Below are 17,214 nucleotides of genomic sequence, written 5' to 3' on the forward strand. Positions count from 1 at the left end.
GGTCTGCGTCTGAAGGTTAATTCATGGCTGTCATTCAAAACCAGGTTAAAGACATCACAAGAGCTGCTTAAACAAAGCAAGAGGGATAGTTAAATGAAGGTCTCCATTACAGCACTTTGGCTTTAAAATTTTTGACTTGAAATAGTTACGGATTCAATGGAATCCTAAGCATTAGACAACCAGACAACCAAGAAACTCAGGAACCAGCTTAAAATTTATAAATTACAACTTAAAAAAAAAAAAAAAAAAAAAAAATCACAGTTTTTTTACTCCCTTTTCTCACAGGCCAACACAACTTCTGAAAACAGCTCGATCCAAGTATTAAAAACCATCATTCGGGCCACAAAAAGACAGCTGTTTTGTTGCCAGAAGTGAAAGCAAAATATCTAATAAACGGTTAAGACATGTGGCCTAACACTTTTTGTTAATGCAGTTGAAAAACTAGAAACCCAAATAAAACACACAGGTTTTCAACATTCCTACAAGATGTTGTTACACCGAAAATTCCCAGTAGCAATTTCTCAAATGGAAATCTTTGGAATATTATGTGCAATAATTACTCACCGTGAAACAAGTTTGGCTTGTTCCACTAAATGCTTGCCCAGCAATACTCAAATTGCTGGTTTGTTTTTATAACCTAGTTTATTTTTCTTGTCCTATTTTAAAATATTTTATGCATACCGATATTTTAAAATATGGATTATAGTAGACATCTCTGTCTCAGCCTAAGTATTAGAGTAAACAGCAGTGAATCAATTTTGCGTGGAGTTGAATTAGAAGTCTTATCTAGAATGAAAACATTTCTGTAGGCATCTTATAAATACCATTAAGTGCAAGAAGTGCACATTATGACAAAAACAAATTACACCCAAGCTCCACCCTGACATTAAAGAATTTATGGGAGCCAAGGCAGCCACCCACAAAGACACTAACACAGAGTATCAGCATTAAAGCCACCCAGCAGTACAAGCTAACTTTGGAGTGGAAGTTTCACATCAGTAGGTACGACCCTCAAGAAGTGAATTTTAACATTTTTTCAGAAAGTTTCAGGATACAAAAGCTTACATAAAAATTCTTTAAATTGTAATTAATAATTACACAAAAACCTAGTTAAGGTTTACTATTTTCAGATATGTCATGTGAAAAGAAGTGAAGTAAACTGCCCAAAAGCTCAAAGGATTTGTGAGTTAAAGCAGAAAAAAACCCCTCATTCGCATATGCAATCATTAGGGCATACAAGTCATTAATTATGTTTTGATTTCCTTACATTTAGGAACAAACCCTGAAGTCACACACCAGTTTTATTTCACATTTACTTAACAGTTACTTAGGGAAACTCCCCCTTTATTTCCTGGAAGCTTCAATAAATAGGAAATGAAAAACAACTCAGTGAAAACTCGTTCAAATTTTCTTTGGCGCAAGAGTTGAAAAATTGTATTGAAGCTTTTGTAACAACTCCTGGCCTACTCATTACACAGGATGATGAAAGTAATTCTAGAGTTTAGATAAAAGTTCATTTTAAAAAAAGACAAAAATTGGACTCATTAACTTCTTAGTTAAAGGTCATTTCTATAGACTTATTTGAACCATACAAGTACTCCAGTACAGGTGAACAGTGGGGAAGAAACCCATTACACGCTGCTGAAGCCAGGGATTAGTGAGCATATTCTGTTTCACATTCTTTCCTTCCTTGAACTGCCTCTATCACAATATTGAGACCAGTACTCAACACTTTCCCATTCATCTACCGTGCCTGTGAGCCGCGCTCTCAAAACATCCCAACCACTATAAAAGGACATCAGCCTCCGGACCAGGCAGACAAAGCCAAAAGAACCGATGTGCTTTCCTTCTGCCGAACCGGGCCAGACTGGCAGGCTATGGCAGGCGGAACTAACCCCTACAAACCAAAAAAACCCCTAGGATCCTACTGGTTTCATTACTTCTGATTGATACTTTCCAATACGAAAAATAATTTTTTTGCATCCATTTTCTTACCTGTACAATTGTCGACTGCAAAGCTGGGGGGTGGAGGGAAAGCAACAAACATTAGTATTAGCAGAGTTTGTTCAATGTGTTTTCATTGTTCCTCCTTGCGTGCAATGTCTATATATTGTGAGCTACACAACACTTTGGATTATTTTTAAATTAAAATTCAAAGGAAAATGTCTTTTAAAAAACCTCTCTACATACCCATTTGAATTTTACATTCAAAGAAAATCAATTTAACACATTCATAAAGCATTCATTTTCTTAAATCCTAATCTTAGCTGCTCCCACACATATCCTGGAAGCTACTTTGGCTTTTTAAAATATATTTGCTTTCCACAGTTAGCTTTTTTAAAATGATGATATACTGCAGTGTCTGAAAACTGAAAATAACTTTGTTTGCTACTGATTAAACAGAAAAAACTAGAACAAAATTTCAAATGTGACTGAAAAATATTATCTCATTGTTAACATTACAGTAGGCTATCTTCAAGAATCAGAGATAAGCAAATTTCTCTGTAAAAAATAGATTTTTAGAAAGAAAACATTTACACCAACTTTGCAGGTTAATTTTAAGAACAGACAACAGCAGAAACTGGAAAGTTTCACAACAACCGAAGGCCACCGTAACAGCACAGATGCTGCTGATGAAGCTTTTGGGCATTTCAACATGAGAAAGTGGAACAAGGACAAAGATGCCCTTTCAACCTGTAGCAGCAGCTGTCACCTATGCACAAAATTAAGCAAGCACCTATGTCCTTTAAAGCACAAGGGGTGAATGGTGAAGCCTGACAGCTTTAGCACCTCGGAACTGGGACTACAGACGCTGCAGAAAACAAGTAGGAGCCTGAATGCTGCAGTATTGTCTGTTCCATAAGGTGAAGAAATAGGAGCCAAAAGTTAAAAAAAAAAAAAGTGGGATGACTTAAGGGACAAGTTAGGCAAAATTATCTCCATGGAATCATTTTAAATTGCTATGAGCAGGCCAAGACTTCATTTGTCGTAAGTAGAGGTAAAGACAATGCATCCACTGAAACACAGAATATGACTTTCAAGGTCTACAAACAGGTAAATTATGGATTCAAGGCGTGAGCAATGAAATCACAAGAAAGTGGGGAAGAAAGAATAGAATGGACAGAGAATGGGCTCACTCAGAGATGTCTCTTGAGCGTGGTCACATTAAGGCAAGAGCCATACATCAGTCTGTAAGAGCCATACCCCGCCCCGCAGTTGGGATGTACAGAAAGGGAGAAGAAACAGAAGGGGACAGAAAAGCACAGTGAATCCCCACGCAGCATTTCAGAATTGTAACCGACTGCGTCAGAGGAAGCGGCTCAGACGAGAAGCCGGCAGAACAGAGAGGGACCAAATACAAAATTATACTGGAGTAAGATCAAGGAGATCTAGCTATCAGACTGTCGCGCGTGCGTCCAAATGCGTATTTGTGAGATTGTTTACTTTTGGCAAGGGGAAGAGGAAGGGGGAGAACAGCTATCTTAATTGTAAATGTTTGTTTAAAAATAATACAACAGACCAGGTTAGAAGATACATTTATACTTGCTACAAACCTCTTGATGGATTTGCTTAAGTCCCTCCAATGATTTTTCATTGAAATAATATGTTACAGATCTGTAAAGGTATACAAAATTTTTAAGACTTGGTTTCCTAATCATGCTGTAAATAATTTTTCTTCCATGACTTCATTGTACTTTCAAACAGAAAAACAATTATTTGATTTCCAAATTATGCTCAACAGAAATATGCAGTATTTAATTTTAAATAGTTCAGCAAATACAATAACATAAGTTGTTTCCTTATCATGTAGCAAACTCAATCTTAAAGGACTATAAAAAATTAGCGTCACTTACTAAAAACTTAATCATCAGTAATACAACAATAGCCCTTCTCAGCTCAGCTGTATTTTTGGCCTCCAACACTTCTGTGATTTTTGCATCAATTTCTCGCACTTCCTACTACTAAAAATGCTCTTTCTCTCTAACTTTTCAACTTGCTTGAAAAGGGAACTCTTTAAGATAAACATGAATTCTTCTGATAGACACTACTGGCAAATAAAATTCCTATTTGTCGATTATTAAAGTGTAAAAAACAGTGCACACTTTTGATATCTATTATTTAACTTAATTTCAGTGTATTTAGCTTGTACAAACAATGACATTAAATTTGTCAGATTTCACCACTTCAGACATCAGAATGTTCTCAGAAGTAAAATAAAAAAGGTTAATCAGAGAGTCATTATCCAACTTTTAGAACAAAAATGACCCAGAAAGTCTGTACGTTTTTTTAAAATATATTTCTTCAGTGTACACATTATCTATGACTTCTGGAGAACTCTATTTTCAGTGAAGTTTGCACTCTGGAGTCTTATTTTCCACTACCTTGATCTTAAACAGCTGCTCATCCTAATTTAAGTCACACTAGTATAAAATTCTACTGCCAACGTAACTTCCAAATTCTAGATTTTGCAATAAGGATTTTTCAACCATTTTTCACAAGCGATTCTTGTGAAAGAAAGAAAAGGTAAATTACTCATTTCTTTAATCACAACATTAAAGCAAAGACATCTCCAAATATATTATCTTGGCTACATCACCTATATATAATACGTGTGTGTATACACACACATACACCCATATATATAAAAATATATACACACATATATATATATCTCTGTACCAGCACTCGGCAGCAACAATTAAATCAACAAATTATTTGAGGAGCTATTTCTCTAACACGGAAGACAAAAGACTGTCCACTCACCAGGAAGACAATACACTTATGGGGAGAGGGGGTTTAATCTAGATTTAAATGGTAACTTTGGACTCTCCAAGTAAGGCAGCAAATGATCTCACTTTCCTGATGATGAGTTTAGATTTAAGGTTATAACATCACTGAATAAAGTGTGAAGGCTTGGCACGACCGATCAAAACAAATAAAAATTCAATGGAAAAGAAGTGCAGTAAAATGGAGATTTCCATAATTATACTCAGGAAGTTTTCAATAGACCAGACATGAAAGGAAAATTTATAGTCGAGATAATCTTGCATTTATACCTATTATTCTCTTCTGCTAGTTTACACAGTGCATGGGTGATCTCAGCACAGGCAAGAATTGCCCCATGGCGTGTGTGCAGATCTGTGCCCACTGATAAAGGTAGAAGTCTTGGCAAAACTGAAAGAGATTAAATAATATTTTTTTTTTTTTAAAACAAAGCATAGTGACAGATCGCAGTTCTAAATGTAAACATGTCTGCCTAGAAATAACATGGGAAAACCATTTCTGGGTAGTCAGGCCAATACATCCTGGCCATTATATGAAAACCAAGTTTTAAAAATATAAGTAAATTCTGACACAGCATGCTAAAGCACACCAAGAAATTTTGTAGTCACAGCTAGCTCTCTGTTTGGAGTAAATACATTAATATACTTGCTGTTAGGCATTGGGCTAGCTGCGCAGTAAGGGAAAAAATGAGGCTTGTACTTCCATGGAATTTTACTTCCATGTAAACTGCCACCTTCCCAGCCTGCTCTAGGGAGCCAAGGTAAGATCTGTAAGTGCAGATTCCCCTGGGTGCCAGCTGCTCTCTTTCAGCCGGATGAAAAAGCAGCTGGTACATCCCCAGAATCTCGAGTGGTCCAAGCAAAGGATCTTCAATTCATGCTGAGAAACGTTTGATTACACACACAACAGTCAAAAAGGAATTCTGAAGATGTCAGACTGGACAAGACAAAACAGATCCCCCCACCCTTTACAACATCAAAGCTATATCAACAAAACAAAAGCTGGGAATTTGAGGGCTAGCTGCCTGAATTGTTGCAACAGAACTACACCCATTTATTCATCTCGGAATGTCGGAGCTGGTAGGGTCCAACATAGCCAGATCCCCAGACAAAGTCCAGTCCCCAGACAGAAAAAGATCTGGCAGTATTTTAGCATTTTTGCATAAAATCTGAAAACTGGTAAAGCTATTAGTGTCACTACACTGTATTAAGTTGCAGGGGAAATCTTAGTTTTTATTAAGTCATGGTGCCTGTTTAAGTCTTCTTAATACATGTTTGCTACATACACTAGACCACTTGATATGGCACGTTATGCAGAACTTATTTGTTACCTACCCACATTTGCCATGTGTTCAGGAGCCCGTGGAGTAAGGTTATGCAGAGCTTTGGTTGAAAGTTCTCGAATAACACTGAAGATGTAAAAAAGCAATTTTGAATTCTTTGGGGTTAGCAATTTAGCAGAAGTAATGTATTAAAAACAATAATGTCAGGAAGGGACTCCTGTCCCTGACCAAAATAAAGACCCCAGCAATAGTAAAAATTACAGTATTCTCTGTCCATCCTATGCTTTCCCCGCTCAAAAAACCCCAACAAAACCAACCAGTGGACCAAACAGACAGCCTACAGCTAGCTTTTAGCTTTATGAAAAGAACTTATTGCTGAAAGAGACAAAGAAAAATGTATGTGTGGATGGTAGAACCCGAGGGCTCATTCTATGCATTGGCAGGGACACTACAGTAAACTATTATTATTTCTCATGATGCAAACTATTATCAGTACTGATATAATCTCATTTGTTTTATATGTACACATTTTAATCTTTGTGAACACTGAATATGACTAAGCACCATCTCTATGCATGAAATCTACTTTAATTATGATAATTGTATGGTGATGGTGTTTACCCCTCACATACACTATATACCATATAAAACTGTTTTATTAATCTATTAACAGATTGAGGTCACGGCAAAAAGACAAAATTCATAAACATGTTTTAAGTGACAATATGCTAGGGAGGTATAGATGACGTCAGCTATTACTTGTCTGGTTTCCTTCGGTCAATTGCTATTGCAAACTCTAGCATAAGTAAAATTTACTAAAATAATCTAGGAAAGCATGATATGCAGAACAGTCAATTCCTGGATATTAATAATTAGACTTTGTGAACTTACCTATCCCAGTGGTTAATCTTCATGTTAACTAAATGATCAATCATTGGCTGCGTATACTCAGGAAAGCCAGCAATATACACACTGAAAAAGAAAAGTCCATACAGAGAGAGTATAGAATCCACATCTGCGTGCATTTTAACACAAGCTACTCCAAAGATTTAAATCCTCTAGTTTTAAAGCAACCAAAAAAAATTACTTAAACATGCCTTCTCCTAAATGAGATGCAGCTGAATGAAATAATGACGTAGGAAGTATTTTACAATTATTGAAAAAAAGCTAAATGACTTTGTAGAACTCTTTCAGATTCTCTATAAAAACTACTACACATATGAAAAGCTTGACAGCAACAAAAAGCAAATATAAACCTTCAATACCCGTGGTTACATTCTAGAAAACGTAAATGTGTATATTAACTTATATATTTTTTCAGATTGGAGAAATGTATTAATGATGTAATCCACAGCATACAGTAAAATTAAGTTAGAGAAATGTGCTACATCTTCATAAACAGAATGGTCCAAAACCGAATACGGGTTTTCAATTTGCCCTTTTCAAAAATCCAACAGACACAAAAAGTCAATTCTGACACAAAATTTTAATGCTGCAAAGTCAAGACCCGAGATGTAACACCAGAACTAACTACCCCAGGTAGCCTGCATAACTACCTAACTTTACAGCCAGACTCGCTTTCCAATCTTCAGAAGCATCAACTATTGATGCTAAGGCCAACAGAAGGGAAGTGAAATGTTTTTTCAGTACATGTGATGTATGTTTAATAATCTTGGAAAGCTAAATAATCAGCAGAACACGTTTATGTCAAAACTGCATGCACAAAGGGAGGAAATTAAGGACACATGGATTACCTTAATTTCACCCTTTCATATCATTTGAGTGATTAACTTTGCAACCATAATAGTGTTCCATTAATATATGTGTGTGTAATTAGAAGCAAAACAAAGACAAAATCCAAATACTGCTGCATGTTACTGTACTGATATCTATGAATTCATCAGAAGAGAAGGAATCCTGAAATCCACAGCACAGACCTCAGTCACTTGAGCCAACCCAGGAGAGAGAAGTACTACCTACTACTGCTGTGAGCCCTAGAGGGGGATTAGACACTGGGTTTAACTGGTTGCTGATGCCAGCAGAGAAATGAGAAAATTCATTACTCTCTTTCCTTTCCCTGTTCTGCAAGAACATACAATAATAGACACACTTCCCCTGCCATATTTGAGTTCTCTTCTCGTCTTTGTAGTTGCTTTTTGGGTGTTAGTTTCAGCACTCACCATTGTTTCAAACCATTTTAATTTAAACTTCCTTGCCCAGCAAAAAGCTGATCTCTTGGGCCATGTCAATAGCCCAATTCCTCTTTCAGTTTTAGTTTATAACTACCTTTAACTACAGCCCTCATCTTTTCTACCCTTCGGAGTATTTAATGCAAGTAGCCTTAGACACAAGTCTAGCTTTCCTGATAAAGTTGCTGGTAAGATTTTTGCATCCCGTTCTACTTAGATTAAGCAGTTTCTTCCTTAACTCTGCTTTTACCAAGGCCAGAACTCCTGGAACCACATCATCTCTTTACTCCCAGTTCATATAAAATGGGGTTCCTCTACCTTCCATCCTCAGAAAGAGATCATGGTATTTGAGCTGAAAAAGTTTCAAAAGGGCACCCAGCATGAAAAACCTGCATTAAAATATTTAGATTTTAAAGCATACAAGCAACTATTTATACACAACATCTATATCATATATATAAATATATATGATGCTGCCTCTCTACAAAAAAAGTACCATCATTTATTAACCAAACCCAAACTCAGCTGTAGAAACTGACACATCTTCTTTGAGCTTTTATTGCCCAAAGGAATCCGGCCGTGCCAACCTTCACAGCGGCACAGCTCCCTCTCACACAGCGGCACTACCCTGGCACACAAAGTGTCCCGGGACCGATTCATCTGGGTGGGGGACGGACAGCTAAAGATTCTAGATCCGCAAGATGAACCTCAAGCAGCTTTTTCCAGCTACATAAACAATTACACCACCTAAAGGCATAACGATCAGAAAGGGCCATTCTTCCTACCACATCATAACGATACCCGTTTTCTGTGCAGCCAAATAGATGCTTATGTACTTTTCTTTTGATGTTACTCAGACAAAAATAAGGAAATAATTAAGTATTGACCCAAATAATTACATCCTGCTTGAAGAGCAAAGTGGTAAAGATTTTTAAAAGTAATATAATGAATGAGATGACAAATACTTCACAAAGAAGAGTTCGATTAATAGCCCTTGATTAATAACTTAGTAATCGTGCTACTAACTGCCTAAGATCATTTATAAAGGATTTTAAAATTTATTCTTTCTGTTGCACAATTTAAAGAAAGGCACAAGAGTGGAAGAAAGAAATCAACAGTGAAAATATTTTTTTACTTGGAAGTAAGACTCCTATAAAAACCCTGGAAATCACAACAAAAGAAGTAATGAATGAGCATTTTTTAAAAAAATAACAGATTAACGATTCAGCTCTCCAAAAGTAAGGAGACCACAGCTAGTCTCCAAGCCAAGATTATCAAAGAGAGAAAATAAAAACTGCTTTGTCAATTTTGAATATTTTCAATTTTCCACTTGTACAATAAGCCGACGTTTCAAAAATCCCATTGACACTACACGGATCTAGAGCAGCATCGAATACCAGTCCCCCATCCCAGCTCAGTAGGCGGGAGCTCTGGGGAAGAGTGTAGGAGGAGGGTGTGGACCCCAGAAGGAAAAACAGTAGGTAAAAGGTGAAGATACGTACAGAGTGAAATGATTACGCACAAAAAGGACAATATGGAAGTGGACAGATTAATTAAAAAAAAAAAAACAAACAAAAAAAAACCAGTCAAGGAGAGGAAAGAGGATTCCAGTGCAAATTATCTTAAACTGCTCATTGGAAGTCACAAAGCTGGTGACAGAGCATAAACCATCATATACCTGTTTGCTATTTCTGTTCCCCAAGAATATAAACTCTTCAAGCCTTTCTAACCTGTTGGCTTCTGAGCAACATGCAACTCCACGGGGCAATTTATCTGCCCTATCTTAAAATGGTCTGAATCACCTTCTGTAGGTGCCGTCTCTTTGCCTTGGCTATGGAAAGGCCAGACACCCAGGCTAGACTGGCTGTCTTAGACAACTAAAGCTAGAACCCAGCCCTCAGTCTTTCTCATCTTCTCATGAGGAAGTGCAATCTTACGTTCATTTTAGTCATCCTATGCACCCAGCTTGCCTCTGAATTCCCCTGACTTCAGCTTTACTGTATTTTCAGATAGCTGACCAGAACAGATCGTAGTATTCCAAGACAAGCCACTGAGTTATAAGAGCACCACACCAGTTTCGGTATTTCCCATTACATTCTTTGCAGACTCCATACTGCAGTGATCAGTTTGTTTTTTTAAAAACAGTGCTGCATACTGTGGTTAGATTTTCACTGAGCTACCTATGGAAAACACAAGCACTCAAGTTAAAGGTCTATGCACATAACCACAGATTCAACAGCTTGTGCAAAGTATTTTTTTTAATGGGTTTTAGTTTATTTTTTTTTTTACCCGCACCAGAGTCTATCTGCCACCACAACAGCCTCTCCTTTTAGTACAAGTCTTCCAAATCCCCTCGTCTTTTCTAATCTTGACCAGCTTAGACAGTTTTGTGGCACCTGCAAATACTGCCTCTTGGCTGCTTCCTCGCGTAGACAAGGAAATCACGGTCCCATTTTCACCATGTCTTACACATAATAAGCAGTTTGATGCAGAAATAAGAAAAATAAAATTTTAATTTATTCAAAAACAACAGTAATAAACATAATGTTCAGTAAGGTGAAACAATCAGACAAATATTTCATTATGTAAAAGAGGTCCCTCATGTTTAGGAAAACTAATGCTTGCAAACTTACCTTATGGTCAGGTAACAGTTAACTCTGTTACCAACAGCAAAATAATCAGCTGCAGTTAGAATGTCTATGCCATGTGGAAAAGTGCCCTACAAACACCATAGGGAAAAGGGGGGAAAAAAAAGAAAATATTATTTAAAAATATAAAATACTTTCCAAATAGGCAACATTATTGAAAACACATAAAATATAAAATCAGGCACCAAGAAATGCATCACACGTAGAATACATGGGAGTTCAATCACTTCTATTTGTTTCTACTTACAAATATATTTTGTGACTTATTAATGAACTACAAAACTGCGGTTAGCTTGTTTTTAAAAAGAACACTCGTTCCCAGCAAAGCCTGAAACATTGAATCCTACAGAATCGTCACACTTCTGACATGACGGCTCAAAAAATTCTGGGTTTAGAAGAAAAATTATCTTTCTAAATATGCAGTTGCCACCTACAAATTTTATATATAATTTTTATATAAGCACTACAATCCAGATATTCAGAATTCTGATTGGCTGCGACTGATTAATATGACTAATAAACGCAGCACGGCTGTGTTTTGGAACGGAGGAGGCAGCAAAGCCTCCACAAGCCATAATTAAGTACAAATGGAAAACAGCCAACTGAAAGACACTATGCTCACTTACAAAAGGGACAATCATATGATATTTAAGCAATAAGGCTATGTGGAAGTACAGGTTCTGGATATGATACAGTTTTGTTTGTTTACAGCTCACTCATCCCTTCCACATTTGGATACAGCCATGCAAAAATAGTAGAAAATATCTCTAGATCTAAGCCTGAATAATTGAAGAAGTAGATACTGCAGGCAGCGGGAAGTTGTCAGCTACTGTGGAGGTCTCATTCTGGGACGCTTAATGCCAACAGTCCAAAAATCTAAGGGCTGGAATCTGACTGAACCAAGAAGGACAGACAGAACATTCACGGTTTATCCAAGAGACTACCTGCAAGCCCTAGTAACGGTGAAATGAATTTACTCTTCAAAAGCCTAATGAAACATTGATCAGGGGGAAAAAACGCACACACAAGAAATACCTCAGCATGATTTATAGCCAAACAAGACGGCACACAATTAAATATATAAGAATGCACACTGTACATAAGGAAAATCACAGCTAAGCAATTCCAATTCTAGCTCCTAGTTGGAGCTTGCTATTTATTACTTGGCTGTAAGCGTGCCAATTTGATGCCATCTCACCGAAGGTGACGGTGCCGCAGCACATGTCAGTGAGACAGCAAAATTCCTGAAACCAAGTTCAAGAGTACAGAGGTCATGGCCAAGGGGAGAGACAGACTTCATGGGAAAAGCTAACAGTTTCTATTCTGTCAAAACACTTAAAACTTACTTCTCCAATGTAAAAGTTTGTCTTACTAGAAGTATGTGGATTTCTCATGATTTAGGTTTAAAAAAATTCTTCAATTTTTTTCAACGTTTTCATGTAGATGAAGTGCGAGTTGCCATGGCTTCTTTTTCTGAGGCCCCAAAAGGCAGCTGTGGGGCCGAGGACAGGCCAAGCCGCAGAGGCGAGGCAGCAGGAACCAGGAAACGAGCCAGGTCAACTTTCTTCTCCACCTCTTTAGTATCGGTGTTGTCACTTCAGCTGGAGAATATGTTTTAGCTCCTTCCAATTCAGAGAAAGGGTGTCTCTTTCAACACGTTACATCCAGGTAAAGAACTACAGAGGGTGTATCCACCAATTAAGTAACCATTTTCCTAGGCAGTAAGGAATGGTTCCATAAGTAAAACTTCTGAACTTCTACAGGACCAGCTGGAGACTGACAGCATTCTTTATGCCCTGGAAACTTATTTCATGGCAAACTCCTCCTGAACGTGCCAACATATAAGCTAAAATTCTATCTAGAAATACACCAGTTATGGACACATTGCTTAATACCTGTAGCTCTAAAGGAGTAATATCCTGGCTCATAACTCACGGATCTTCAGGAATGCTATCAGGGAAAGCCAGACAGCATTTTAACAAAGATCCCTTACAAGAACAGCTTACTGATAACAAAATTTGCTTTAACCATGCTCATACGTCCCACTCTGTCACAAGAACCACTAAACCACTTCCCCCCATTCCCCGCCCCACCAAGTTCATCTATTCAGCTTTATTAGTTCCTGATGAGAAACCAGGAAATTTTGAACTCCAGGTCTTCACCCTACTTGCCTCTCCTCCAAGGCTGCAAATCAAAGTTGTTTGAGCATTTTAACTACTTAAACGTGAAGTTACAAAGGAACCTACCACAATACTACTTTTCAAAGCACTTAGGTCCCTCCAGAAGTAACAGATTTCTCAAAATATCTAGACGGTAGCATTACGGTACAACAGGCAAAACCAACTATTGAGTTGAAGACTCTTCAGCCTAGTTCACTGTTGTGTCACCAACCACAGCAAAGACTGTGCTGCACACTTCAGCTGTTCTACTGAAAACTAGGAAGTCAATGAAACAAAAGAATAACCAAAAAATTGCGCTTTTCCTGCTTTAAGAGTGTTGCACTTTACAAGGTGTATAATTGCCGTCATATATGCTGATTTTGCTTTTCAGAATGACTTAAAATTGCCAGGAAGATCATTTTCTTCCAAAACCAGAATACTAGAATAAAACTCACATCTCGGAAAAATATTCCACAAGAACCTGTTTGCTGATAATGAAAATAATTCTTTTGTGACATCCTTTTACTCAATTTCTCTGAAGCCACAGCGTCTATTTTTCATTTTAGGTACTACTGGTTTACAGTAAGTAACCTCCAAGGCAGTAATGAATGAAGATTGAGGGAAGTTACCATACCTGTCTCCCAACATTCTCCTGGAAGGCAGCCTAAGGAACAGAGAACAAACATACCAAAACGAGTTAGGTTTGCTTTTTGATAAACACCAGATGATGAATTCAAAACACACAACAATATAAATGACCCATGGCTTTTCTTTTTTAAATAAAGTAAGCTTTGTCAGTAGAACAAGCCCACAGGGCTTTTTTGTTTCTGCGTCTCTATGTTCTGGTGTTCTTAAAGCTGGATGTTGCATGACAGCAGTTTAAGAATGCAAGTTTATTAAACTAGTCACACCCACAAGAGTGCTTTTGAATAGTGACACAAGGCTTCGCACTGGAATTGAAAGTCAATACCGGCAGACAACAGAAATTGAGACAGCTCACTTTTGTCTGACTACCTCAACATCATTTGCTAATAGGAGGCAAAATTTGATTCTTTGTCAACGAAAACTTCAGACATATGGAGAATGCAATACTTATTTGAAAGATACACATCTGAAAACACGCTCAGACACTGAAGATGTAAAACCTGGTACATTTCTTGTGTTTTGCATTAAATAAACTCAAAATCTTGCAAAATGCAACCATAAAGTTAATCTCTCTACTTGTATGGTATACAGAATAAAACCTACTTAACTCTCTACTCCCTACTTGAATTTTCCCCCTCTCTCAAAAAAGCCAATTATTTTTTGTTCCTTAAAAGGATAAACAGTACTAAGTACTAATAAAAACTGCTGTAGATTTTAACTCTTTTTCAGAGAGAAGATATCATCATTATCTGGACCTTCTCTTAGGAAACGTCACTCTGTCTACAAACACAAATCTCCAGTGATGGAGAGCAGTTAACTGGTATTTAATATAAGGGGGGGTGGGGGTGGAGGAAGTCCCAATCTTCACTGAAAATGCCACAAGAACTTTGTCAGACAGAGCTTCTGTATTTCCTACATAAATACAGTACGCATGTGGTAATCCACCTGTAAAAACAAGAGGTTAAGTTAGCTCACCAAGGGATCATACTCCACATATGGAGCAAGCGCTCCCGGAGCAGAGGTGGAGCAAGCCCTAATGAAGCCCGAGTCTCTGAGTGCATTTCTGAGGTTACGGCTGGTTCGGATAATGACTGCAGTTCCTGTAGACTTGCCCGGGCTCGTTCAGCTCCTGCTTGCAGTGTATCCATCGCAGGACACGTAGCACAGGCTGACTCTAAACCATTCACCAGTCTTCTCGGCGGGTTTGGGAGCCCACCGTAGCCCACTCGCAGTGGCAGCCCCGCTGCCAGCAGTGGCCTCAAGCTAACCAGTTTAGGATTGCCTCCGGCAGAATGGCATAGGATCTGTGCAGCGCCGGCAGCGTAGATACACCCTTGGGCAACACATACAGCAGCCTTCCAGAACAGGAACATGAGCTGTAGCAATGCCCTTCGCTCGTTCGTTGTTTGCTGTAGCCCAGCTTCTGACACGGTTTTTTTCCCCTCCTTACCTCTGCGCCAACATACACCCCAGCCAGGATTTGCCAGAACATCGTTTCATGTCACCCTGCATCATTTATTTCTTGTTACTTACACATTAGCTTTAGATCCCCTTAGATGCTGTTGAGACCCTTTTACTCAGCACAGGGAGAGTTCAGCAAGGACTACGCTCTCAACTATCATATCCAGGGATTTAATAGTTTAATCACTGTATTACAATTTCTTTTAAAAACGTACTGCTCATACAAGCGCCTTAAAGATACAAAATCTGTAAAGCCTTTTTTTTTTCCCCCTTCCGTTTTTACAACAGAAACTTTGATATCCAAGCAACGTAAATGCAGTCTCAAACGAAGGAAATTTTTATTCTACCTACAATACATCCGTGGGCCCCGGACTGAAATATACTGTGGCAAAATCCTTGGGAAAAGATGTATAGGGGCCTATAGACAATGTTGCAGCAAAACAGTGAATGTACATAAAGATTTGACACTGTTTGTTTACTTAATGTAGGAATTTTAAAATTACACTGCTGTATTACCATTTCATTTTTTAACTTACTTTGAAGAACAATCATGAAGATCTAAACAATCCAGCAGCATGGCAAAAATACTTAGGATTCATCTGATGTATTCTAAACATCTAAATTGCGTTAATTTACACCTCATTGATTAGTTTATATATAAAAAACATACAATTTCAACCACTGCCTACAAGGATAGATATTAGTATTGCCTTACTATAAATATATTTTGATATATAAATGATTTATATCATTTATAAATGATTTTGATTTCGTTTCCTTGGAAATAGTCTGGTTCTGTACATTGCACAGAAAAAGTTACAAGAAAAACCACAATATTATTCTGCTAAAGCTTTGTGAGAGAAAGTAAAATAGAAATATGAAAATAATGAAACATACTGTTCATCCCACAAAAATGGAAAAAATACTAAAACATTCTCTAAGTCATGAGTTTTAAAACTATCAAGCAGTCAAGAGGAAAAAAAAACCTTCTCTAAGATGTCAGAGCTGAGTGGAGCCCAATCCAAGATCACATATTCATGTGATTATTCCTTATAATGATTATTCATGAAAGAGTTGCAAAAGTCAGCTCAGAATGCTTCTGGAGCTTCAAAAGAACAGCCTTGGTTTATTCTCTCTAACCTCAGGGTTCAAAATATCTCTCTATGCTACTTTGTTTTATTGGTGCTCTGCATTATAATATATTGCATATTGTAATAGATGGAAAATCTAGTAAAACATGTTGTTTATTTAAATAGGTATTTAACTGTAGTAATGACTGGAAATAATTAGGACTCCCAGGTATTTTTCTTCAAAATTGTAGTAATGCCCGGTAAACACAAAATATTTCTTTGCCTGCCTTTCTCAAATAAGAAAAAAGGCTTCAGTACTTTCACACCTAGCCATCAAAACAGCAATTCCAAATTCTGACCAGCTTTAAATTAGAATGTACTAATGAATTAATTAATTTGACTGGAGATAACTGAATTGCAGAACACTCGATAGCTTGGCTTAAAGTAGAAGAGGAAAGCGAGAAGAAAATGTACTGTATTTTGTATTCGTTTGACATACGGAAGCACAATCTGCACTGATCTTACGGCATTAGTAAATATACCTGGTTTAACACTGCATTTCATGGTCAGACTATTGGTTTATGTTCAAGCATAGAAACATAATGAAGATTACACATGACAATTCGATCAAGCCACTAAAAGTAAGCAGCACACTTACTCGTAGTGTATGCCACTCGTAGTGGCATTCATGTTAAAAAGAATTCTCCTCTTTATATATATTGCCACTGATTCCTAGGACAATTCCCATTGAGCAAATAAATAATTCACTTCTCACCATCTACACTCCTTAATGTTTTGCGCAGTTCTCAGGAAAGCAAAGCTACATCTGCTTTCCTGTAAGGATTTTATTTGAATAAAGTGACTTAAATTAGCCAAGGACAGTGAAGTTTCTAAACTTTAGGAGTTGAACTTTGGGGGCAAGGGGGCAAGTAGCATGGCTTGTATTCAATAGCTGTACAGCACGCGAAGAATGTG

General features: G+C 37.5%; 1 protein-coding gene across 5 annotated transcripts in view; it reads right to left on the reverse strand.

Annotated features, from left to right (window-relative positions):
• TBCD (tubulin folding cofactor D) overlaps positions 1-17,214 on the reverse strand; it is a 126,588-nt gene that overhangs the window by 43,560 nt on the left and 65,814 nt on the right. For all 5 annotated transcript variants that reach the window (XM_074607992.1, XM_074607990.1, XM_074607989.1 and 2 more), the window contains 7 exons: positions 13,698-13,727; positions 10,890-10,975; positions 6,959-7,039; positions 6,120-6,193; positions 5,058-5,175; positions 3,555-3,615; positions 1,996-2,018 (listed from right to left, as the gene is read on the reverse strand). In XM_074607992.1, the coding sequence (XP_074464093.1) occupies positions 1,996-2,018; positions 3,555-3,615; positions 5,058-5,175; positions 6,120-6,193; positions 6,959-7,039; positions 10,890-10,975; positions 13,698-13,727 (473 nt within the window). The remainder of the gene's footprint in view (positions 1-1,995; positions 2,019-3,554; positions 3,616-5,057; positions 5,176-6,119; positions 6,194-6,958; positions 7,040-10,889; positions 10,976-13,697; positions 13,728-17,214) is intronic.

This window comes from Larus michahellis, chromosome 14, assembly GCF_964199755.1.
Source record: "Larus michahellis chromosome 14, bLarMic1.1, whole genome shotgun sequence".
Taxonomy (NCBI): domain Eukaryota; kingdom Metazoa; phylum Chordata; class Aves; order Charadriiformes; family Laridae; genus Larus; species Larus michahellis.